This window comes from Staurois parvus, unplaced genomic scaffold (genome assembly GCF_062004578.1).
Source record: "Staurois parvus isolate SC_StPar_1 unplaced genomic scaffold, SC_StPar_1.0 ptg000017l, whole genome shotgun sequence".
Lineage (NCBI taxonomy): Eukaryota > Metazoa > Chordata > Amphibia > Anura > Ranidae > Staurois > Staurois parvus.
The window spans coordinates 4,364,609-4,391,361 of record NW_028317813.1 but is presented as its reverse complement, the minus strand read 5'-3'; the positions used below and the strand labels follow the sequence as shown (position 1 = coordinate 4,391,361).

At 43.1% G+C, this 26,753-nt stretch overlaps 2 protein-coding genes across 2 annotated transcripts in view; one reads left to right on the top strand and one right to left on the bottom strand.

Moving 5' to 3' along the window:
• Window positions 1–26,753, bottom strand: part of NUDT15 (nudix hydrolase 15) — a 65,625-nt gene that overhangs the window by 38,849 nt on the left and 23 nt on the right. The gene's annotated exons all lie outside the window — the stretch shown is intronic.
• Window positions 18,704–26,753, top strand: part of SUCLA2 (succinate-CoA ligase ADP-forming subunit beta) — a 107,308-nt gene continuing 99,258 nt past the window's right edge. The window contains exon 1 of the mRNA XM_089679038.1: window positions 18,704–18,862. Within this exon, the coding sequence (XP_089535164.1) occupies window positions 18,788–18,862 (75 nt within the window). The 5' untranslated portion in view covers window positions 18,704–18,787. The remainder of the gene's footprint in view (window positions 18,863–26,753) is intronic.

Genomic DNA, 26,753 nt, shown 5'->3' with positions numbered 1-26,753 from the left:
CCTTCGTGCTCATCAATTGGAACAACGTATGGATCTGGCGACTACAGTCCTAGAGGGTCATGAACAGGAAGTGGAAGATCTGCATGCTGAGCTGGACACTTTGAAAGATAAGCTGGAGGATGCTGAGAATAGAGCACGTAGAGATAATCTCCGCATCCGCGGAGTTCCCGAGGCAATCACAGATTTGCAGGGTACTGCTACCGCTCTTTTCCAGGAGTTAGCCCCTGAGATTCCTCTGGAGCGGTTAGAGTTTGATCGTATTCATAGAGCTTTAGCTCCTAAGCTCCCGGAGGGCCCTCCCAGAGACATTATCATTAAATTACACTTCTACCGCACTAAAGAACGCCTGCTGCAAGCAGCTCGGAGCCGTTCGGTTTTGGAATTTCAGGGACACTCTATTCATCTGTTTGCGGATTTGTCTCCAGTCACAATTGCCAAACGCCGTACTTTGAGACCCTATCTCCAAATTCTTCAATCGGCAGATATTAGGTACAGATGGGGCTTCCCTTTCAAACTCTCATTCTCCTATCAAGGTCGTCAATTCCACGCCTCGTCACCAGCAGATCTTCGACGCCACTTTCGGGAGCTTAATTTCGAGCTGCCACATTCCCAGAGTGAGGAGGCTTCAGTCTCTACACGTCCACGACAATCCCAGCCTCCGCGTAAATCTCCTCCTAGTCAAAGTGGCTCTCAGGCCCTTCGATCTCTACAGGCCCAGCGTTTTCAGGAAGTCTCTGCGACTTGATGTTTAGAGGCTGCCTGCCAGTATGCAGTCTCGTCATAAGGGGACTTCTACCGCCACTTCCTAGATTTAAATCTAGAGTTGTTCAAGGGTCTCATGACCTCCAGGTACTTTATCTCTTCCATTTAAGAGTAGATGTTTGTTTTCTCACAGATCGATCGAGATCTTCCTTGTCCTGCGAGTTTTGGACTGACCATTTACAGGTGTATTAGCCTAAGTTGTTTACATAATGTTTTTATATCTTTTTTTGATTAATGCCGAGTTATTCCGGTGGACTAACGTGTCCCCCTCGGAGTTGGCTAGCGGTATGGTTTTTTGTCCTGCCTGCTACCCAGCTTCTATGTGGGTGTTTCACCCACAGTTAACTGCTATGATGTTTGACTTAACCTTACTGCTTCACAAATATAATGTTTGTATATCAGATGTCTCTTTGTTTTCTTCTTTCTTTCTCTTTTCCTTTTCTTTGTCTTTTGTCATGTGTGTTTTCGTAAATTTTTTTTTTTTCTGGGGCTCCTGGGGATCATGGTGGATTTGATCTTTTGTCTTTTAGATCACCATGTTGTTGAACTGGTTATCATTGAATGTCCAGGGGATGAATTCTCCGCAGAAACGGGTAAAGATTTTTAAGTTTCTTCGGGCTCGTCAAGTTGATATTGCTTGTTTGCAAGAAACTCACTTTTCTACTACTTCCGCCCCAAAATACTTTGATGCTCGTTACCCTCAGATATTTCAGGCTACTGGCCCCACTAAACAGAGAGGTGTTTTGGTCGCCTTCCATAGTAAAACTCCATTTGTCTGTGTGAGGCGTATTGCTGATCCTAATGGCAGATACCTTCTGCTTCAGGGCACGATCCACGGTATAGAGGTTACCATAGTATCCTATTATGCTCCCAACGTTAACCCTGGACCTTTTCTGTCACACCTTTGTTCTCTCCTGGCTACACATCAACGGGGTACTCTTTTGATGGCAGGGGACTCCAATTTAGTGTTAAACCCTGCGTTAGATAAATATCCAGCAGAACGCTCTGACCCTTCTGCATCAGCAAGGTCCTTTACCCATACGTTACGTACCCATGATCTGGTGGATTTATGGCGTGAACTTCATCCTAGGGGGATGGATTATACCTACTATTCTCACCCTCATCATTCTCACTCCAGAATTGATCACGCTTTCGTATCTCGTAAACACCTTCCTTTAATTCGTTCTATTTCTATTCTCACGGTACCGTGGTCTGATCATGAGCTTATTTTGGTGGTCTGTCGACCTCTTCTGAGTTGGCCGGCCTTTTCTTCGTGGATAATGAATGACTCCTTGCTTTCGCTGAAGGAGATTCAGGCGGAACTCCATCGCAAATCTCAGGAATATTTCCAATTAAACTCGGGTTCTGTCTCTTCTTCAGTAACGTTATGGGAAGCGTATAAGGCAGTCCTTAGGGGACATATTATCCAGATAGCTTCAAGACGAAAGAAGGAAAGACAGCTTAAACAGTCTCAGCTGGAATCACAGTTAGCTTCCATATCGGCTTTATTTAAACAGTCACCTACCCCGTCGAACCGTAGATCGTTGGATCAGGCCCGTTTAGAATTGGATCTTTGCTTAACAGATGAGGCTGAGCGCTCCTTACGCTGGACACGCCAGAAGTGGTATAGTAAAGCAAACAAACCGGACTCCATGTTGGCTTGTAGATTACGTTCTTTTGCGCATCATCCCAAACCGATATCTTTACGTACTCGTCACAATACACTCACGAGCAATCCAGTGGCGGTTTTGGAAGAGTTCCGGTATCGTCTTGCCAAACTTTATACTGACCCTACACGGGCTGACTCTCAGTCAATTTCTGACTTCTTAAATCGTCTGTTCCTGCCTACTTTGACTCCGGCCCATAAGGACCTAATGGACCGTGATATCCAAATAGCTGAGGTTCTGAAATGCATAGCAGACCTGAAGACAGGCAAGCGCCCAGGTCCTGATGGATACACGGCACTATACTATAAAAAATTAGCGGATGTGCTCGCTCCTCACCTTGCCACTATGTTTAATGCGGTGAAGAAAGGTTCGAACTTTTCCCCGGATTCTTTAACCGCTAATGTGGTTATGATCCCTAAACCAGATCGAGATCACTCTTCTTGGGCAAACTATAGACCTATTTCTCTTATTAATGTTGATATGAAAATTCTCACCAAGATTTTGGCCACTCGATTGAATTCCTTCCTTTCTCGTCTGATTAAAATGGATCAGGTGGGATTTGTTCCCCACAGACAAGCCGGAGATGCTATCAGACGTATTTTACAATTACAACATTTAGCCCATACTCGTAAACTCGACATGATGCTACTATCCTTAGATATCAACAAGGCCTTTGACACTTTATCCTGGCCGTATCTCCTATCGGTACTTCACCACTTTGGATTTGGCCCTTCGTTTCTAAGATGGATCTCTTCGCTATATACTTCCCCTCAAGCGAAGCTTAAATACTACGGATTTGAGTCCTCTACGTTCTCGGTTGCCAGAGGCACTAGGCAAGGTTGTCCGCTCTCCCCTATACTGTTTATCTTAGCCTTGGAACCATTGGCGGAAGCCATTCGTATGCATCCTGATATTAAGGGGATTGATGTGGTGGGCTCCCAACATAAATTGTCTCTTTTTGCCGACGATATACTATTGTCAATTTTGAATCCGGGGGTTACTCTACCTAATTTACTAGCAGTTCTCCATTCCTTTGCAAGTCTTTCGGGTCTTCACGTCAACCCGGCCAAATCAAAAGCTATGTCGATTACCCTCTCACCAGCACTTTTGACGACTTTGAAACAAACGTTTCCTTTTCAATGGCTTTCGGCCTTACCATATTTAGGAATTAAGCTCACCCCGACATATGGCGGACTGTATCAGGCTAACTTTCCCACTGTCTTTCAGGAGCTGACTGAGCTATTGACCTCCTGGTCTCATTTTCCGCTTTCTTGGTTCGGCAGAATAAATGCGATTCGTATGACTTATCTCCCCAAACTACTGTACTTATTTTGTGTTTTGTCAATTCCAGTACCTTCGCATATACTGCGTATTCATCAGCGAAAGCTTTTGTCCTTTATCTGGAGTTCTTCTCGACCCAGAATTAGTAAACACATCTTATTTGCGCGAAGGAGTGAGGGTGGGTTATCTGTCCCAAATCTCCAGTCTTACTACTTGGCAGCTAATATTGCCCCTCTGGCTCATATTCATGTTTCTCATCATTTTCCCTTGTGGGCTGTTGTGGATATGATGGACTCCCATCCGATACCGCCCTCCTCCTTGCCGTGGCTTCCTACTTCTCTACGTCCGTCTACTCTTAGTCCGACGTTGACGCTCTCGCTCCGTCTTTGGGATTCTATCAAGTATTCTGCTGGCCTTATTTCTGCCCATCTGCCGTTGTTACGTCTGTTGCATAACCCGTTATTCCCTCCAGGCCGGGATAACCCTAGGCAGTTTACCTGGTGGCAGACGCATGGTTTCTACGATGTACATTCGCTTCTATCCCCCACTCGAATACTTACCTTTGAAACTCTGCGTTCTTCTTATAATATTCCTATGCGGGAACACTTTGGATATCTTCAACTTCGTCACTTTGTTAATACACTAATACGTATGCATTCAGGGCCTTATCGTTTGTCCCCCTTTGAAAGTCAGTGCAGGCACAGACCTCATGCTCCGGGTTTGATTTCCCTGATTTACTCTTCCATTATTTCCTATAGAACCCCCCCGGTTCGTTCTTATCATCAGCGTTGGCAGTCTGAATTAGGGGGGTCTCTGGATCAACAGGATTGGGGGACCATGACACAAGCATTATCTAAATGTTCTAGGAATGTCATTATTCTTGAGAATGCCTACAAAATCCTTTACCGATGGTACTATATGCCTGCTCGTCTAGCCAGTTTTATCCCTACCTATTCCCCGGTTTGTTTTCGAGGATGCCAACAATTGGGTACCATGGCCCACATCTGGTGGACTTGCCCTAAAGTAAGCAGGTTGTGGATCAGGGTGTACGCCCTCCTCCGCACTATTCTTCATACAGACATCAAACGTAATCCATATGAAGCGCTTCTATTTAAACCAATAGAGGGCCTTCTCCGCTCTGAACGGCAGCTGGCATCACATTTATTTATGGCAACTAAATTGACGATTGCGAGGGCTTGGAAGACACCTGTCTTTAGCTTTGAGGCTGTCAAAAATCAGATGAACTTCATAATGGTCAATGAGAAACTGATGGCCATATTGTTGGATACCCATACAAAATTTCTGCAGATATGGCGTCCCTGGGTAGATATAGCTCAGCCCTCGACATTCAACCAGTTCCTTCTATCGATATGAGGATGGATCCTGCTGTGACCCCCCCGGAGCCCCTCCCTCCCCCTTTTTTTTTTTTTTTTTGTGTGTGTGTGTTGTCCATGTCTCTCTTCTATTTGTCTTTTTCTACTCTTTTGTTTACTCTGTTCTTAAACATAATTTACGGATTGTGCCTGCTGTTTTATGCGCTACTTCCGCACTACTATTTATGCAATCTAGATTTCTTTCTAAACTCTAGGTCATGAATATGGAAAAGAGGAAAAGAGGGGAAAGGAGAAAAAGGAAAGAATATATTTCATAGTTTTTTTTTTTTTTGTTTTTTTTTTAATATTTTATATTTTATTAAAATTTTTTTAATGATATATTTTTTTTAATGGTTTACTGATTTAGAAATTTTGGAAGTATATAGTATGAATACTCTTATCTAGATGAGGCTTAGGGGATGGAGGGTTCTGTATTAAGGGATATATCTGGTGACATTCATAATTGGGAGGGGAGGGAACTTACTGGAATCTATATAACTTATTGTTAATTTAGATATTTTATTTTATTTTAATTGTTTGTATAGGGGGTACTATTGGACCCTGACTGTTGTTTAACCTTTATGAAGTACTATGATGTCTTGGCAAAGAACAGTTGATATATCGGGAGGTGTGTGGGTAACAGTCTTTGCCATTTAATAATGGCTTTATTGAAATGTTCCGTTCCAAAGGCCCTGTGTTCCGTTCCAATGGCCCTGATATGCTGTATACAAGTGAGTGAGGATATCTGTTGTTCCAGGATGTAAGATGGCCGCGGCAATTATTTCCCCGCCTTGGTTGGTATTTAAGGGGAATGAGGAGTCACGTCCGTATCCCTGTTGATAAAGTCCGGATGTGACGAAACGCGTCCGGGGCACGTGACGTGGTGACGTAGGTACGCTCTTCCGGAAGTGCGGCGACGGCCATCTTTGATCCTGGTACATGCGGCTGTGTTTTCCTGCAATCCTCATGGGGCTTTGAGGTACTGGGTACTCACGGCAACCGTTCCTCCCTCGGGAGTGTGATAGTGTGGCAATCTGTACACTTGTGAGGAGAGGAAGGATTGGGAATATACCGTTTGTGAAGCTGATGTCATCTTACTTGAATGTAAGTTGCTACAATAAAGTGCTATAAGTTTTATGATATATACTGATCCATGGCCTGTTATTGAGGTCTGTGGGAAGTGGCTGGAAAGGCTGAAGGAATATCTATAAAGTGGAAAGAAATACTCAGACCCCTGATACCATTTTGAGGGTATATGAAGATCGGGTTTGAAGTATATCACTAAGAATGTTGGAAGATATGAAGAATTAAGATATCACAGATAAAGATTGGAAAAATTTGGGACTCTTAATTTGGGATTCTTTTTTGGACTCTTTTTTTTTTTTTTTTTATTATTTTATTTTATTTACACAATTTTGTTGGGATGATTACACATTTTTTTTTGGGGTTTGGTATTATGTTTACACTACATTGTTATTAGAGGGTAATCAAGCTACTATATTTTCATGAATATGTACTGTTTTATTTTTTGATGCGGCCTCTTCTCGGGCCTCTCCTGCTTTTTATAATGTTGATGCAGCAAAACTTCCCTTTAGAGTTTACATTATTATTGACCCACAAAGATCTGTTACCCGTTCCCTCCCAACCTCCCTCCCCACTCCTTCCCTCAGGGCACCTATATACACTTTTCAGATTATGCTTTTATCGATACATGCCTTGCACCAGCTTCCCTTCATTTATTGTAATGTATATCTGTTGGTCATTGAATTTTTGCTTCGACTGTCTGTTTATTTTTGCTTATTATTCAATAAAGCTTTTTTGTAAAAGAAATATCGTAATCAAGAAATATTACAGTATAAATCTTGTAAGCCTAACATGTATGAAATAGATTCTTACAATTCTCTTGTTAGTGAAACATAATCTCTTACAGAGATGATGGAAAATGAGGAAGGAGAGCTTGACTAATTACTACCACATGTTGCTTGAATGTAGAGAACAAGCCCATATATATACAGTGGGGATCGAAAGTTTGGGCACCCCAGCTAAAAATTTGTATTAATGTGCATAAAGAAGCCAAGGAAAGATGGAAAAATCTCCAAAAGGCATCAAATTACAGATTAGACATTCTTATAATATGTCAACAAAAGTTAGATTTTATTTCCATCATTTACACTTTCAAAATAACAGAAAACAAAAAAATGGCGTCTGCAAAAGTTTGGCCACCCTGCAGAGCTAATATCTTATACTGCCCCCTTTGGCAAGTATCACAGCTTGTAAACGCTTTTTGTAGCCAGCCAAGAGTCTTTCAATTCTTGTTTGAGGTATCTTTGCCCATTCTTCCTTACAAAAGTCTTCCAGTTCTTTGAGATTTATGGGCTGTCTGTCACGCACTGCTCTTTTAAGGTCTATCCATAGATTTTCAATTATGTTGAGGTCAGGAGATTGTGAAGGCCATGGCAAAACCTTCAGTTTACGCCTCTTGATGTAATCCCCCGTGGATTTCGAGGTGTGTTTAGGATCATTATCCATTTGTAGAAGCCATCCTCTCTTTAACTTCAGCTTTTTCACAGATGGCATCAAGTTACCATCCAAAATTTGCTGAAATTTTATTGAATCCATTTTTCCTTCTACTCGTGAGATGTTCCCTGTGCCACTGGCTGCAACACAACCCCAAAGCATGATTGATCCAACCCCATGCTTAACAGTTGGACAGAGGTTCTTTTCATTAAATTCTGTGCCCCTTCTTCTCCAAACGTACCTTTGCTCATTCCGGCCAAAAAGTTCAATTTTAACCTCATCGGTCCACAGAACTTGTTTCCAAAATGCATCAGGCTTGTCTATATGTTCATTTGCAAAGTTCAAACGATGATTTTTGTGGTGAGGACGTAGAAGAGGTTATGACTCTTCCATGAAGACCATATTTGTACAAGTATCTCTTTATAGTGGAATAGTGTACCACAACTCCAGTGTCTGCCAGATCTTTCTGGAGGGATCGTGCAGTCAAACGTGGGTTTTGAATTGTTTTTCTCACAATCCTGCGAGCTGTTCTGTCTGATATTTTTCTTGGTCTTCCAGATCTTGCTTTAACTTCCACTGTTCCTGATGACTGCCATTTCTTAATTACATCCTGAACAGAGGATATTGACATCTGAAAACGCTTTGCTATCTTCTTATAGCCTTCTCCAGCTTTGTGAGCGTCAACTATTTTCAGTTTCAGTTTTCTAGACAACTGCTTAGAAGAACCCATGGTGCTGATTGTTGGGGCAAAGTCAGATGAGTCTGGGCATTTAAAACCTTTGAGATTGACATCACCTGGTCTTCCCAGATGATGATTGAGAACAATCCATGACACTAGCAGGTCTCAGCTTTGCAAAGGGGGCAGTGCATGCTATAAATTCTGCAGGGTGCCCAAACTTTTGCAGATGCCATTTTTTTGTTTTCTGTTATTTTGAAAGTGTAAATGATGGAAATAAAATCTAACTTTTGTTGACATATTATAAGAATGTCTAATCTGTAATTTGATGCCTTTTGGAGATTTTTCCATCTTTCCTTGGCTTCTTTATGCACATTAATACAAATTTTTAGCTGGGGTGCCCAAACTTTCGATCCCCACTGTATATATATATATATATATATATATATATATATATATATATATATACAGTTGTGTTCAAAATAATGATTCCTGGTAAAGAACACTCCTGTGAAACTACTCACAACAGGAGGGGGTTGAATCTCTATATGCCAGTTCCATTGCTTGCTTTTTTTTATATTATATGGTGAGACAGTGAGACTCATCCCCACTCCTTACCTCCGCCCTCCTCAGTGCACCAAAAATGGGGCTCTGCCCAAGGCCAGGTTCTCACATTGGCTCATTGAAGGTGTGCCTGATATACAGTTGTGTTCAAAATAATAGCAGTGTGTTGAAAAAAGTGACTAAAGCTCAAAATCCTTCTAATAGCTTTTATTTCCATACACACAAATGCATTGGGAACACTACACATTCTATTCCAAATCAAAACATGAAGAAAAATATATCAAATTTGTGTTGTTCCTCTAAAAAAATTGAAGAAAAGTGAATATTAGACTGTTCAAAAAAATAGCAGTGTTTGTATTCTTCTTTACAAACTCAAACATTCACTATATAAACTGAAAAATGTTTGAAGATTTTGCATCACATTTTGAATCACTTAATTAATATTTAGTTGTATAAGCACTGTTTCTGAGAACTGCTGTACATCTGTGTTGCATGGAGTCAACCAACGTCTGGCACCTGTGAACAGGTATTCCAGCCCAGGATGATTGGACTACATTCCACAGTTCTTCTCTATTTCTTGGTTTTGCCTCAGAAACTGCATTTTTGATGTCAACCCATAAGTTTTCTATTGGATTAAGATCCGGGGATTGGGCTGGCCACTCCATAACGTCAATCTTGTTGGTCTGGAACCAAGATGTTGCACGTTTACTCGTGTGTTTGGGGTCATTTTCTTGTTGGAACACCCATTTCAAGGGCATTTCCTCTTCAGCATAAGGCAGCATGACCTCTTCAAGTATTCTGATGTATTCAAACTGATCCATGATCCCTGGGATGATAAATAGGCCCAACACAGTAGTATGAGAAACATCCCCATATCATGATGTTTGAACAACCATGCTTCACTGTCTTCACAGTGTACTGTGGCTTGAATTCATTGTTTGGGGGTCGTCTGACAAACTGTCTCCGGCCACTAGACCCAAAAAGAACAATCTTACTTTCATCAGTCCACAAAATGTTGCGCCATTTCTCTTTAGGCCAGTCAAAGTTCTCTTTAGCATATTGGAACCTCGTCAGCACGTCTTTTTTTCAACAGTGGGACTTTGCGGGGGCTTCTTGCAGATAGATTGGCTTCACATAGGCGTCTTCTAATTGTAACAGTACTCACAGGTAACTTTAGACCTTCTTTGATCTTCCTGGAGCTGATTGTTGGCTGAGTCCTTGCCATTTTGGCTATTCTTCCATCCATTCGAATGGTAGTTTTTCACTTTCTTCCACGTCTTTCAGGTTTTGGTTGCCATTTTAAAGCATTTGCGATCATTTTAGCTGAGCAGCCTATCATTTTCTGCACTTCTTTATATGTTTTTCCCTCTCCAATCAACATTTTAATCAAGGTACGCTGTTCTTCTGAACAATGTCTGGAACGACCCATTTTCCTCAGAATTTCAGAGAAATGCACTGTAACCAGCATGTACAACATTTTCTGCCTTCCTTCCTTAAATAAGGGCAATAATTGCCACCTGTTTTTCAAAGAATGAATGACCTCACTAATAGAACTCCACACTGCTATTATTTTGAACATGCCCCTTTCAATTAGTGATTCAATTACACAGAATCAGCAGCATGCATGTCATGACTGTTGGGTCTGTTGGATTTCTATTACTCTACTACACCTGCTAGTAAATTATTTGCCATGTAGAAATATCATTTCTACCAAAAACAGTGATTGCTCAGGTTAGTGATGTCTGACTGCTATTATTTTGAGCACAACTGTGTGTGTATATATATATATATATATATATATATATATAGACTATAAAAAGTCTATTTATCTTACTTTTCCCAATCTAGAACAAATAGAAATATAACAGCTCAATTATTCTGTTAAGATCCAACTCATTCATACATATGTTAGTACTGTTAGTAAGCATATATTAGGTTAAGGAAAGCTTCTAACAGAGGCCCATGGTAACTCTGGAGGAGCTGCAAAGATCCACAGCTCAGGTGGGAGAATCTGTCCACAGGATAACTATTAGTTGTGCACTCCACAAATCTGGCCTTTATGAAAGAGTGGCAAGAAGAAAGCCATTATTGTTGAAAGAAAGCCATAAGAAGTTCTGTTTGCAGTTTGTGAGAAGCCATGTGGGGGACACAACAAACATGTGGAAGGAGGTTCTCTGGTCAGATGAGACCAAAATTGAACTTTTTGGCCTAAAAGCAAAAAGCTATGTGTTGCGGAAAACTAACACTACACATCACCACATCATCCCCACCATGAAACATAGTGGAGGCAGCATCATGTTGTGGGGATGCTTTTCTTCAGCAGGGACAGGGAAGCTGGTCAGAGTTGATGGGAAGATGGATGAAGCCAAATACAGGGCAATCTTAGAAGAAAACCTGTTAGTGTCTGCAAAAGACTTGAGACTGGGGCGGTTCACCTTCTAGCAGGATAACAACCCTAAACAGACAGCCAGAGTTACAATGGAATGGTTTAGATCAAAGCATATTCATGTTCTAGAATGGCCCAGTGAAAGTCCAGACAGACCTCAATCCAATTGAGAATCTGTGGCAAGACTTGAAAATTGCTGCTCACAGACGCTCTCCATCCAACCGAGCTTGAGCTATTTTGCAAAGAAAAATGGGCAAAAATGCCACTCTCTAGATGTGCAATTTTGGAGACATCCCCAAAATTTCAGTTGTAATTTCAGGAAAAGTTGGTTCTACAAAGTATTGACTCGGGGGGGGAGGCTGAATACAAATGCACAAAGATCGTAACACTATTCAGATATTTATTTGTAAAAAATTTTGAAAATCATTTATCATTTTCCTTCCACTTCACAATTTTGTGCCACTTTGTGTTGGTCTATCACATAAAGTCCCTATAAAATACATTTCCATTTTTGGTTGTAACAAAACAAAATGTGGAAAATGTCAAGGGGTATGAATACTTTTTCAAGGCACTGTACAGTATGTCATCCGATTCTGCTCCTGATTCTTGGGATGCCCGTATTTTATTGATCTCCTTCTTAAACACAGTTCTTAAAGTGGAACTTTACTCTCTCAAACAACATTGACTATTTTGAATCCTTATGCTGCTAGCATTAGTAAATAGATAGAAAAATATTAGAATTACTTGTTTTAAACAGTTTTTTTTTACATTTCTTTAGTTATTTCCTGGTTTTCATGCCTAGGCAAATGATGTCATAAATCCCAGGAGTCTTCAGGAGGGGAGAAGGGGTTTTGTCAGCTAAGCAAACACTCCTACCTGTATGTATGAGTTAAGGGCAGATGAATTCCAGAAAGTAAATGAAACATGAATCATCTGCCCGTACTCAATATGGCCATAGCCAGAAATGCTAGGGGGTGTTTTTCAGCAAAATAAAGCATGGAGACATGGATGGTTAAGGGAGTTTGCTTTGAACGTTAAAAATGAATTAAATAGCACTTTTGGTTTGTGGTGCGCAGATATAGTGTAGTTCAGCTTTAGGTTTGCGGTTTTATGTCTGACGTAAACCATAGTAGGTTTTGGACAAACTGCTTTCATAATTCCATGAGCTTCAATAAGGCCTCATGCCTTTTACTATTCTTTGGACTTTATATTCCAATTTGTCTGGACATCTTTATGAATTAAAGCAGGAAATCAGGGCAGGTGAACTTGTCTGTCATCATGTCTGGATGGTCAACACCATACAACATGATAAATTCTTGATATACACAGAGATACAGTGGGGCAAAAAAGTATTTAGTCAGCCACCAATTGTGCAAGTTCTCCCACTTAAAAAGATGAGAGAGGCCTGTAATTGGCATCATATGTAGACCTCAACTATGAGAGACAAAATGAGAAAAAAATCCAGACAATCACATTGGCTGATTTGGAAAGAATCTATTTGCAAATTATGGTGGAAAATAAGTATTTGGTCAATATCAAAAGTTCATCTCAATACTTTGTTATATATCCTTTGCTGGCAATGACAGAGGTCAAACGTTTCCTGTAAGTCTTCACAAGGTTGGCACACACTGTTGCTGGTATGTTGGCCCATTCCTCCATGCAGATCTCCTCTAGAGCAGTGATGTTTTGGGGCTGTCGCTGGGCAACACAGACTTTCAACTCCCTTCAAAGGTTTTCTATGGGGTTGAGATCTGGAGACTGACTAGGCCACTCCAGGACCTTGAAATGCTTCTTACGAAGCCACTCCTTCGTTGCTCGGGCGGTATGTTTGGGATCATTGTCATGTTGGAAGACCCATATGACATTCTCCCAGTCCTCTTCTGGATCATCCAAATGCTCTCTAGCAAACTTCAGAGGGGCCCGGACATGTACTGGCTTAAGCAGGGGGACACGTCTGGCACTGCAGGATCTGAGTCCCTGGCGGCGTAGTGTGTTACTGATGGTAGCCTTTGTTACGTTGGTCCCAGCTCTCTGCAGGTCATTCACTAGTTTCCCCCGTGTGGTCCTGGGATTTTTGCTCACCGTTCTTGTGATCATTTTGACCCCACGGGGTGAGATCTTGCGTGGAGCCCCAGATTGAGGGAGATTATCAGTGGTCTTGTATGTCTTCCATTTTCTAATTATTGCTCCCACAGTTGATTTGTTCACACCAAGCTGCTTGCCTATTGCAGATTCAGTCTTCCCAGCCTGGTGCAGGTCTACAGTTTTGTTTCTGGTGTCCTTCGACAGCTCTTTGATCTTCACCACAGTGGAGTTTGGAGTGTGACTGTTTGAGGTTGTGGATAGGTGTCTTTTATACTGATAACAAGTTCAAACAGGTGCCATTGATACAGGTAATGAGTGCAGGACAGAGGAGCCTCTTAAAGAAGAAGGTACAGATCTGTGAGAGCCAGAAATCTTGCTTGTTTGTAGGTGACCAAATACTTATTTTCCACCATAATTTGCAAATAAATTCTTTCCAAATCAGCCAATGTGATTGTCTGGATTTTTTTTCTCATTTTGTCTCTCATAGTTGAGGTCTACCTATGATGCCAATTACAGTCCTCTCTTATCTTTTTAAGTGGGAGAACCTTCACAATTGGTGGCTGACTAAAAACTTTTTTGCCCCACTGTATACAATGAAGGAAATAAGTATTTGATCCCCTGCTGAGTTTGAATGTTTGCCCTCTCACAAAGAAATGATCAGTCTAAAAATCGAATGGTAGGTGTATTGTAACACTGAGAGACAGAATAGCAACAAAAAATTCTAAAGAAATGCATGTCTAACAAATGATGTACTGATTTGCATGTTCATGAGGGAAATAAGTATTGATCCCCTTCACAAAACATGACTTGGTGGAAAATCCCTTGTTGGCAATCACAGAGATCAGACGTTTCCTGTAGTTGGCCACCAGGTTTGCACACATCTCAGGAGGTATTTTGGCCCACTCCTCTTGGCAGATCCTCTCCAAGTATTTAAGGTTTGGTGGCTGATGTTTGGCAACTCGAACTTTCAGCTCCCTCCACAGATTTGAAACAATGCTATAGGCCTTTGTTGGAGATCTGGGTAATATTAACAATAAGAATATTTCTAAAGCTCAAGTTGATTCTGGCATCTTTGAAGGGATGGATTTGTCAGGTGTTGATTTAAACCTAAGTGAATAGTAGAGGTAAGGAAAGGTGAGGAAACTTATGGGAAAGTTAAAAGAGAGGTACATCCAACGCTCGCTTGGCTGTACTTTTCCTGTGGATCACAAGAGTGCAGTTCTTTCTGCACTCTTGTGACCCGTTTTCAGCCAACGGGCCAAAGCCCACTGTCGGCTGATGTCACAGAGCCGGTCCAGGTTGGGGGAAGAACACAACCACATGCTCGGGATCCACCCAGGAGCCTGGGCCAGCACCTGGCTCAGCCGCTCAGTGCCTGAGCCAGCCGGGGAGAACTGAGCAATCAGTGGTGTTCTCAGCCTTACAGCTGGTGGGGGACAGATGCTGCATCCATCTAGGTAAGTATGATTTAAAAAACCCCCCCAAAAAATCCAATATTTCTCTTTTAACCACTTTTCGTCCGGCCCATGTAGATAAACAGCCGGACCGGAGCGCTGCCGAAGCGGTTTGACGTTTCCAAACGTCACCCTGCATTCATTGCCTGTACGTGCTCCCTGGGAGCGCGTGGCACCCTGATCAGTGCCGCTGTGTCTGGAGAACACAGATCGCTGTACGGGGTCAATCAGTGATCACATGAACAGTAGAAAACAAGATGTAACTTCCTGACATCATTGCTTACTACTTGTGAAATCTGTGAATGATCACAGAGGTCACATGGTACAAGGCTATTCACAACAGTCTTGTACCATGTGACAAGCTGTGACCAATCACAGCTTTCACAGTATTTCTCAATGGCTGCAAGAATGCAGCCAGAGAGAAGGAAGAAATGATTGCTTTTTACAGCCTTTATGGGTTTAAAAGCAATTGGTGTAAAAAAATAAAAAAAAAAATCTTCATCACCCCCCACAAGTAGTACAGTGTCACTATGGCAACAATGTACTGCTAGGGTGACAGTATGTCACTCGTCTTCATCTAATGGTCTCGTTCTTGAGAGGGGGAGGTTGGAGGCCTTAGGCTGTCCTGCTGAAGTCATCCCTACTCTGATGAATGCCAGAAGACCAAGTACAAACAGGGTCTATGGAAGAGTCTGGTCTAAGTTCGTGGACTATATCTCAACCGTGGCCGGATCCTTTAGTGATCCGAGGGTTCAGGATGTCCTGAGATTCTTGCAGTCAGGCCTAGACCTGCCCCTGTTAGTTAGCACCCTCAGTGTTCAAGTGTCAGCCATTTTGAACTTCCCTGGAGTATTATGGGCCGACCAATCTCTGGTTAGTCAATTCTTCAAAGGGCAGTAAGATTGAGGCCCCAGAAGAACCTTGGCTGTAAAGAGCCGCTTTTGGAATTTGTCCTGCCAACATTTAGAGCCTCGGGAGTCGATGACGCTCACCCCCTGGACGTAGGTAAGACCTTAAGGATATACTTGCGGGTCACAGCATCCTTTGGTAGGTTGGACCATCAATTTATCCTTTTCCATGGGAAAAGTAAAGGAGACCGGGCGTCTCCCAGGTCAATCACGGCCTGGATCATCAGCTAAGGCTTTGGGGCCTCCAGAGGTAGTGACTGCACACTCAACCCAAAACTTCTGGTGTGGCTACGTCTTGGGCGGCTTCCCGGCATGTCGCACCTGAGATGATCTGTAGAGAGGCCTCATGGTCCTCAATCAACACTTTTATGGCTCATCGTAGAGCCTACTGTGTAGAGCCTGCCTCCTCTGTTAATTTTGGTGTGAAAGTCGGTTGATGGGACAAATTAAAGTCTTTGTTTGAGTAACTGCCCACCCGTTTGTATATGGCTAGTTTTTTCCCATGCTGCCATGGAGTCTGTCAGGAAAATGGAAAATTTCCTATCAAATAATTACCATAATTTTCCTTTCCTGATGGACTCCATGGCAGCAGGAGTACCCTCCCAATGCTATGAGTAGGCTAGTTATGGAACACGGCCTCTGGCGAGGAGCAAAGATTTATGGGAGTGGGGTCCTACAGGAGAAGAGAAGGCAGGACTAACACATACGTATGCTGCCATGGAGTCCATCAGGAAAGGAAAATTATGGTAAGTATTTGATAGGAAATTTTCCGTTATTTTTATGACACTTGCATCTTTATGTGATGCAAAATTCACACAGGTGTGAAACAGGCCTTAGGGCCAGTTCACACTAGATGCAGTCCAGTGCAGTTTTTTTCTCCATCAAAAATGCATGCACAGTGTTTTCCATGTATTCCAATGGCCCTAGTTCACAGCGTTGCAGTCAGTTCCAGTCAGATTCCGGTGAAGAAGAAAAAGTAGAACATGCTGCATTTTTGTGGTGTGAACTGGCCCTTAAAGTGGAGCTCCACCCAAAAAGGGGAAGTTCTGCTTAAGACCTCATCCCCGACTCCCCTTTAAGGATTGGAACCTTTGGGGAGCGGTACCCGATTTGGACAGGTACCTGCTCCCACTTCCCTACCCGCTCTGATCGACTAGGCAATTGGAAGTTGACCTCCCCCTGTGACAGGTCCCAGAGGAGTGTGGTACCATTCACAAGGCGCAGCGTTGCTCACACATGCTCAGTGGGCACCCGGCTGTGCGGTGGCAGGTTGTCACAGGTGGGTGCCCACAGTTAGGATGCCAGTGTTGGGGAGAGGAGACAGCCAGTAAAATTGGCTGCAGTGTGGACACTGCTAGATCCTTGGACTAGGGTTGCCACCTCATCCCTTTAAACCTGAACACATATTAATTACACAGGTCCTGAGGCTAACTTAATGCAGATAAGGCACGGAGTTTAATTACCACCTTAATCAGCCTCAGAACCTGTGTAATTAATATGTGTTCTGTTTTAAGGGGATAAGGTGGCAACTCTACCTTGGACAGGTGAGTGGCAGTTTTTTAAGTCAGCAGCTGGTTTTTGTAGCTGCCGACCTTTTATTTTTTTAGATGTTGACTGGCCCTCCGCTTTAACCACTTGCTGACTACAGATTTAATGACGGCTTCACTGTGGCCAGCCAGTTCTGGGAGGATGTCATGTGAAGACCTCCCAGAATGCGCTCTCCTGTGCGCCCCTGACCATCTCCGTGATCGCTGTGTCCTACGGACACAGCTTATACGAGATATGGTAAAAGGCCAATCACAGCGGCCTTTACCACGTGAACAGCCGTGTCCAATGACCCACTGATCATTGGGAAATGCAATTGCCAGTTATCGGCTGCACTTTCCTCATGCTGTCACAGCGTGAGGAACGTACTGCCAAGGACCGGCAGTTGTCAGAAGAGGGATCGGCACAGATCATCAGTGCCCAGCAGTGCCACCCACAAGTTCCCATCAGTGCCACCCACCTGTGCTCATCAGTGCCCATCAGTACAGCCCAGCAGTGCCACCTATCAGTGCCCCACAGAGCTGCCAGTCAGTGCCCATCAGTGCCGCCTGTCAGTGCCCATCATCAGTGCCACCTCATCAGTGCCACCTATCAGTGCCGCCTATCAGTGCAGCCTCTATAACGCATATCAGTGAAGGAGAAAAATTACCTGTTTGCATAATTTTATAATAGAAACAAAGAAAAACTTTTTTTCTTTTTTGCTCTTTTTTTGTTTATAACGCAAAAGATTAAACACCCAGCAGTGAGTAAATACCACTAAAAGTAAGCTCTATTTGTATGAAAAAAATGATAAAAATGGCATATGGGTACAATGTTGCATGACCGCGCAATTTTCATTCAAAGTACGACAGTGCTGAAAGCTGAAAATTGGCCTGGTAAGGAAGAGGGCATAAGTGCCCGGTAGGCAAGTGGTTAAGCAAAACATTTTATTTTGGAGAAAGGGAGGGTTATAATTCCTGGGGGGGGGGGGGGTTGCCATCTGTGTCCTGTTGAGGGAGATTTCCCCTCATTTCCTGTCCCGCAGCCATAACAGGAAGTAAAGGGAAATCCCTCTAAAATGAGAGAATTCCTGGTTGTCACCAGAATTACTGTCCCCACTGGAAGATTTCTCCTTTATTCCTGTTCTGTTGACAACCACACATGTAGGATGTTTTTGCTCTATTAGATAATGGTGACCATGACAAAGAAGGTGAATAGGACCTGACAGGGATTCTAATCCCTCTCCACACTATCCAAAACTAGAAGAAAAGTTTTGCCTTCAGTTATGCTGCAGCAATATTTCCTATATTGTGACACTGGCAGGCAGTCTTTCCTTATCTCTCCACATATTTCTCCAGCCTCCCCCCGGCCATGTCTGCATAATCTTGTACAGCCGCCGCAGGTGAGAGCCGAGAACTTGTCCAGCTACCATAGAGTATGACCTTCTACCTACAGCCTGGGATAGAGCGTCCACCGAGTGTAAACAACTCCCACCGCAGTAGGCGGCCGATCTGCTCAGATGGCTTTATGGTAGCGGCGGCTGCGCCTGCGTGAAAAGTTGAATGTCGAGGTGTGTCTGACAGAGACAACATGGCGGCCTCCATAATGTACAGCCGGCTGTCAGTGGGGCTGAAGAGTCGGGCTGTGCTGGGCTGTGCGGTGCAGGTAATTAGGACGGTGTGGGGATTGGAGGGAGGTGTGTGTGGTTCTGGGGTGTCTGTGTTGCCCTCTCGGTGTTCGTAGTATGGAGCTGGGGCCGATATGTTGTTTGGATTGATAAAAGGGACGTTGTAGCTCTCTATCATACAAGAGCCAGCAGTGTCAGTCCAGCACATAGAGGAGCCCAGCTGTCAGCAGACTCCCCCCCCTCTCCATTGTCCTCCCTGCACTCAGGGGCTCAGTATGGACAGGTGACAGCTGCAGTTTCTGGTTGCCCATAGCAACCAATCAGAGTTCGAGTTTCATTTTAATCCTGCACTGTAGAAATGTCACAGCTGAGCTGAGAGTTGTTTTTGCTGTACAGAATTCAGTCTATGGGGCTCCATGGTGTTGGGGCTGCTTAGAGCTCGGTTATTCCGTGTCTGTCCATCCATCCATCTGCACAGATCAGCACAAGGGAACGTACAAAACAGTTCTCTGTGTGCCCTGTTCATGCCATAAAGCTGTGCTGAGGTGGGCTGTGTAAAAATGCAGACATTCAGCATCTTTTATTTAACCTCCCTGGCGGTATTCCCGAGTGTAGCTCGGGGTAAAGTTTCAGTACCAAAAGCGGTAACCCCGAGCTACACTCGTGCCTACCATGCGGCATTGCATAGGGGGTCCCTTCAGCGCTTACCTTGTCCTTCACTCCCGCGATGCGTCCCCGGCCATCTCCTCCGGCCGATGCCGGCATCCGGCTTCCTTGTTTCTGTCCCTGTGATGTCGGGACGTACGGGCGGCAGAACCGGCAGCAAATTTGAAATTTAAAAAAAAATGTCATTTTTAAAAAAAATGATTATTACATAGTAAAACATTGCTGTTTCAAAGCATTTCACATACATTTTGTCCCTACTGCTTTGTCCTGTTCCCTGCCTGCATTTTTACTGTTCTTTCTGCCTGGAAACTTAGAAAAGTCCATGGCGTCCAAAAAGCGTCCCTTTAGGTCAAAAGCGGGTTTAGACCAGCTAGAGAACAGCGATAGTAAATCAGAACCACTTGCAGAATTGAGTGATAATGATTCGTGGGGAAATTTGTCATCAGACACTGAAAACGATTCTGCGACTTTGCTCAGCGATGTGCGAACTTGGTGCTATATTTCAAATTTCAGTGTTTTTGGTTTGATTATATTATTGAATTAAATTTATTATTATATTATATTATTATTTTTTATGATTATTTATTAAATTATAATTTATGATTTTGTGTTTCAAGTTTTATCATATCCGGAATGTTTACTAGACTCTTGTTTGGACAGATTTCAGTGAGTTATTCCTAAATTACAGGCCTACAATAAAAAAAATACACATTTCAATGCAAAAACATGGTACCGCTTTCAGCACCAAAAATCTGAAATAATCATACCGCCAGGGAGGTTAAGGTACCGCATGCCACCACAGTGCATAAAATACTTTTTCTTTTTTGTCCAAACAGAATAAATGTATTTATAGTGTCATTAATGAAGCCTTAAAGTGGTAGTAAACTCAATTTAAAATTTGCGCCTCCAGGTAATAGTGTAGGAAGTGAATATCTCCTCAGCTTAAAGCAGAGCTCTACCCAAACGGGGAAGTTCCACTTTAAGGCTTTGTCCCTTGCTCCCCATTAAGGATTGGCACCCTTTGGGGAGCGGAAGGAGAAGGGGGTACCTAAATTTGACAGGTTCTCACTTCCACTGCGATTGTCTAGACAATTGGAAGCGCAAGTTGTCCTCCCCCTCCCCTTCGTCTTCTGGGACATGTGACAGGTCCCAGAAGACGACGGGGCCATTCACAAAGCGCATGCGCAGTGGGCACCCAGCTGTGAAGCAGAGGCTGTCACAGCCCGGTGCCCACACTGAAGATGCTGAGGAGACCGGTCAGTCAACCCAGCCAGCGTGAGGACACTGGGGGACAGGTGAGTGCCTTTTTTTTTTTTTTTTTTTTTTTTTTTTTTTTTTTTAAAGTCAGCAGCTACAGTGTTTGTAGCTGCTGACCTTTATTCTTTATTTTTTAATTTAAATTTGCGACTGGACCTTCACTTTAAGCTGTTGAGATATTCACATCAGCTCTAGCGGATGACTTCACCACACCTGCACAGTGATGCTTTGCAATGATGATTCTCGTGCGCATGCTTGGAGTGACGTTGTTTTGGCCTGGCTATTCGAATTAGGGTTCCACAGATATCGGAAAATATGAGTAGCAATACTTGTGCTCACCGATATCTTTGTGGTGCAATTTGAGCCTATACAAAATAAATAGGCTCAAATTGCACCGCAAAGAATTGCATGTGATTTGAACTGAAATGCAGTGTGATTCATTTCCGAATCACAAGAGGTTTCCCTGTGGGTGTGGTGCGATTTGAGCCATACAAAATGGCTCAAATCGCACTGCAAATTGCACCGCACCCAAAGGGAAACCGCATGTGATTTGGACAGAATCGCAACACTATTTCAGCTGAAATCACATGCAATTCTTTGCAGTGCAATATGGGTCCGTTCATTTTGTACAGGCTCAAATTGTACTGCAAAGGTATCAGAGCCTTTGCACGAGTACTAGTACTCTTGCAAATGCTTAGTATCGGTATTATGATTATTATTACACAGGATTTATATAGCGCCAACAGTTTGCTCAGCGCTTTACAATATAAAGGGAGACCATACATTAACGATGCAGTTCAATACAAGAGGGTTAGGAGGGCCCTGATCCTTGGAGCTTACAATCTAAAAGGGAGGGGCTGATAGTACAAAAGGTAATAACTGTGGGGGATGAACTGATAGGAGGAATAGAAGATTTGGTTATTAGCTGAAGGCAGGATAGGCTTCCCTGAAGAGAGAGGTTTTCAGAGATCTAATAAAAGTGGGCAGAGTAGGTGATAGATGGATAGATTGGGGTAGAGAGTTCCAGAGGATGGGGAGGCTCTGGAGAAGTCTTGGAGATGAGCATGGGAGGGGGAGACAAGGGAGCTAGAGAGCAGGAGGTTGTAGGAGCAGCAGAGAGGACGGTTTGGGTGATATTTGGAGACAAGATTGGTGCTGTAATTTGGGGCAGAGTTGTAAATGGCTTTATATGTTATTGTTAACGTTTTGAATTTTATTTGTTGGGCAATGGGAAGCCAGTGGAGGGATTGGCAGAGAGGGGTGGCAGATACAGAACAGTTAGTAAGGTTGATGATTCTGGCAGCAGCATTCATGATAGACTGAAGAGGGGATAGCCTGCGATGAGGTAGGCCAATGAGGAGGGAGTTACAATAGTCAAGGCGAGATATAACAATGAAGTGAATAAGTTGCTTAGTGGTTTCCGAGGTTAGGAACGGGCATATCTTGGAGATGTTGCTGAGGTGACGTCTACAAGATTTGGACAGTGATTGGATCTGGGGCTGAAAGGACAGATGGAAGTCCAGGATTACATCTAGTACCCTGGCATGAGGGGAGGGACTGATGGTTGTATTATTAATCTTGTTGGACAAGTCAGGGGAGGGGGCACGGGCTGGAGAGAATAGTATGAGCTCAGTTTTATAAAGATTGAGTTTGAGGAAGTGGAGTGACATCCATGCCGATATGTCACTTAGTAGGTTAGTAATGCGAGTGGAGACTGAAAGGGTGAGGTGAGGGGTAGAAAGATAGATTTGTGTGTCATCAGAATAGTGATGGTACTTAAAGCCATGGGAATTTATCAAGTGACCAAGGGAGGAGGTGTAGATGGAGAAGAGAAGGGGTCCAAGGACAGAACCTTGAGGGACCCCTACAGAAAGAGGGAGTGGAAACAAGGGGACAGTTATAGGTAATGCTGAAGGAGCGCTGCAATAGGAGGAGAACCAGGAGAGAGCAGAGTCTTGGAGGTCAAGAGTGGAGTTTTTTGAGGAGGAGGGGATAGTCAATAGTATCAAAAGCCGCAGAGAGGTCAAATAGTAAGAGTATGGAGTAGTGACCATTGGTTTTAGCAGTTAGTAAACTGGGTATCTATGCAACCCTGCTTTCTATTGATCCCTTAACACTGTGACACAGGGAAGATTCATTAAAATTGGAGCATGCAAAATCTGATGCAGCTCAGCATAGAAACCAATTCGCTTTCACGCTTTGTCAAAAACCTGTGGGTGCGGTGCGATTTTCAGTGCGCTTTGAGCCATTCATTTTGTATGGGCTCAAATCCCACCTGAAAGCTATCGGTTTCAGATATCGAAGTATTTGCACGAGTATGAGTACCCTTGCAAATGTTTAGTATCAGCACCACCCTAATTCAACCTGTTGGAGGACACAAACCCAGAAAGAAGACCAGGCAAAGATGGGAGTGCTGGCAGCAGTGACAGCACCGCGCTGGAGGGCTCTGTTTTAAACGTAGTTCTGCCATAATGTGCTCATATGTGGTACGTACTAGCATATTATGGCGTAACATGGCAGGACTGCAAGTGGTAGAGGTTACTACTGCAAAGCCATTCATAACACTGCCCCAAACTACCTCACCAACCTGATACCCAAATACCACCCAACACGTGCTCTTCGCTCCTCACAAGACCTACTACTTTCTAGCTCCCTGGTCTCCTCCCCCCCACACCGGACTGCAGGACTTCTCCAGGACTTCCCCCATCTTCTGCAACTCTCTACCCCAATCCATCAGACTATCACCTACCCTCCTCACCTTCAGCGCACCCTGAAAACCCATCTCTTCAGGGAAGCCTACCCCAGCCTCACCTAACAGCCGATCTCCTCCACTCCTCCTACCACTCCATCCCCCACAGCCACTTCCTCCTGTACCACTATCCCCTCCCTCCTAGATTGTAAGCTGGAAAGAGCAGGGCCCTCGAACCCCTCGTGTATTGTTTCGTTACTGTATTGTCTCATGTTCTGTCCGCCGCTATAATGTACAGCGCTGAGCAAACCTTGTGGCGCTATATAAATACTGTATAATAATACTGCTTTAGCAGTGGTTCACACTAGATCATGGTGCGGGAAACTCACGATCCATGTGCAATTCCCACACCACGTTCAAAATGTACTGTCCTTGCGTTCTGCAATGTTAACAACATCCCTAATGCAGGTCGCAAATGCAGTGCATTTGCTAGCACTAGCTCGCATGGTGCAAAACTGCCATGTGAACCGATTACTTTGCGTTTCCAAACGTTTGGGTGTGGCGTGATTTCAGCCCATTCAAAATAAATGGGCTGAAATCACACTGCACTGAATTACATGTGAAATGCACAGAAATTCAGTGCACATCCTGTGCGGTTCATAGTGTGAACCTAGGCTAAATGAGAAAAGAAGTAAACCCTGCAATACAATATACCAAGGCATTGCACTGCCCTGACTAAATGCACATTAGCACACATGGCATAGCACACAGGCTGGCTTGAACTAGTCCTTAGATGGTGCAGTTACACTGGGGATTTTGCTGCTAACATTGCCAGTGCTCTAAGTATTGCCCCCGGGATCTGTGTTTCCAAAGGTTTCTGTATTTGAAAAAAATAAATAAATAAATTAAAAAAAAAAAAAAAAAAATATATATATATATATATATATATATATATATATATATATATATATATATATATATATATATATATATAATGAAAATTTGCAAATAACAATTAGGTAGAAAGGATGGGAGTTTGAGAGGGGTAAAGAAGTAGTGTAAAATGTGTTGTTCTTTCTTTATTTGAGGTTCACCTGCTCAGGAATTTAGAAGTCAATTTAGTTGCCCATTGCAGAGACTGTCATCAGTGTTCCTCTCTGACTAATGATCCATTGAAGGTGTTTGGCATTCCTGGCTTGTCGCTGTCACTTTTGTCCCAGTGGATAATCCTGAAATCCTATCTTTTAAGCATGCATGATTTAATATTTGACATGTTTGTTGATTGCTACAATTTTCAAATGCCCATATCTTGCAGCCATGACACAATACATGAATCGTTTTGGCATTAGTTTACTTTAAGCTAGCCATAGACAACTTGAATGTTGGATGATTCTTGCTGAATTGGTCTAAATTTGAGCAGTGGGTAGCCTTGTTGGCAACACTCAGATCCACAAAAGCTGATCAGCTGAGCTGGGTTGGAAAATTATCGTGACCCAAACTAAATTGACAGGTGCAGCTCAAGGCTCCACCGGGTCCTCTTATGTAGCAGCCGGTTGAGGTGCAGACAAGGACAGAGCTCGTCCCAGCTCTAGATATCTAATGGAAAAGTCCTGGAAGTCACATATCTTTTTAAAACCCTTTAAGAAGGTGTATGAGAGCCTCAGCCTGGGCTCCAACCAGGCCACTTCCTTATAGCCTGGTTGGAGCCTAGACTGAGGCTGGAATACAACTTATGGGGTTTTGCAGAGATGTGTGACTTCCACAACATTTACCTTTTCCATTGGAAAATTATTGGCTGAACAGTGACTGCATCCAGTCACACCGTTTAGTGTGGATGAAGGAATCTATTGATTTTTTTTTTTTTTTTTCCCTTGTTCAGCTGCAGGGCTCAGTAAGAGAATTCAAAGGTGTATGGCTAGCTTTGGATTGTAAGGAGTGAAGTTCTATTTGTGTCAAAAGAAATGGTTAAAGCCCATCATTTTTTCTCATGCAGTGGGGCTGTGCCCACACTGCATGGGTTAACTGCTCAATTTGTCTAACAGATAACACAGAGTCTATACTCGTCCAATCCTTCGATGTCCTGGAAACGGTACTCCCCCACATTCAGTGGTAGATTGTCCCTGACGCCGTCATGTCCAGACCTGGTCTGTGGTGATGTCAGGAACAGTCCACTGCAATAGACCACAGGGGGGGCAGGAGTCACAGGAACTGGTCTTGTGCTGGGAGGTTTAGAGGATTAGGTGAGTATATCTCGGCTCTCCAGTTGAAATGATCAGTTAACCCATGCGGTGCAGGCCCAGCCCCAGTGCATGGAGGAAAAAAAAAATACATTTGCCTGGAGTTCAGCTTTAAGTATCATAATGCAAGAGCAATTGAGTTAAATTACTGAAAGATTAGAGACTGTTCACTTAAATTGTTTACTTTGGAAAGTTCTACATATTTTGCAGTTGTACACTTAGATAATAAACACGTTAAGTTTTATTCGCTTTGAACACTGTCATGTTGTACAAGAAAAAAAAAAAATCATGATTATTGCTTTCACATGATTGGATGATTGGAGTGAGCTCAGCTTCACTATATTCACGAAGTAGACTGAACATTCACTTTATTATGTGGCCAGTTGCTATTCGTTTTGCACCTCTCCATGTTTTTACAAACCATTCACCCATTCATTGTTTAATGGGCCATTGCCTCTCACAAAAATCTGCACCGAGTCCTGTCAATGTCCTGAATCACTGTTTGGTTTGACTGCTATCTTGGGCACCATTGGAGAGAATTTCCTCCCTTCCTTTATCCTTACAGATTTAAACTAAGGGTAAATAGAAGTGGTTGCGTTGTGTTTTACACATCCTCATTGCTCTTTCCATCAGCATATTAAATGAAAGGAAACTTGTACTGAGAGAAGCATGGAGGTCTCCCTCTGTAAACGTTATGAGGGAGATTTGCTAAAACTGGTGCAGTCAGAATGTGGTGCAGCTGTGCATGGTAGCCAATCGGCTTCTATCTTCAGCTTGTTCAGGTAAGCTTTGACAATAAAACCTTGAGGCTGATTGGTTTCAATGCAGAGTTGCACCAGATTTTGCACACTCCACTTTTAGTAAATATCCCTCCCACCCCGGTGTTTGGCATCTTGTCTTGGCTTGGGTTTGTGGCACAGTATATTAGGGTGGAAGTAAAGTCAAGAAAACAACTTATCCTCATCTGCAGTATTATTTATCTACATATTAATTGCTGCTTGCCATAAAATGCTCTAGATCTGTTCTTTTCATACGATCTGGCTGTTCTTCCTAGTGAAGTCATTTGGTACATGTGCATTA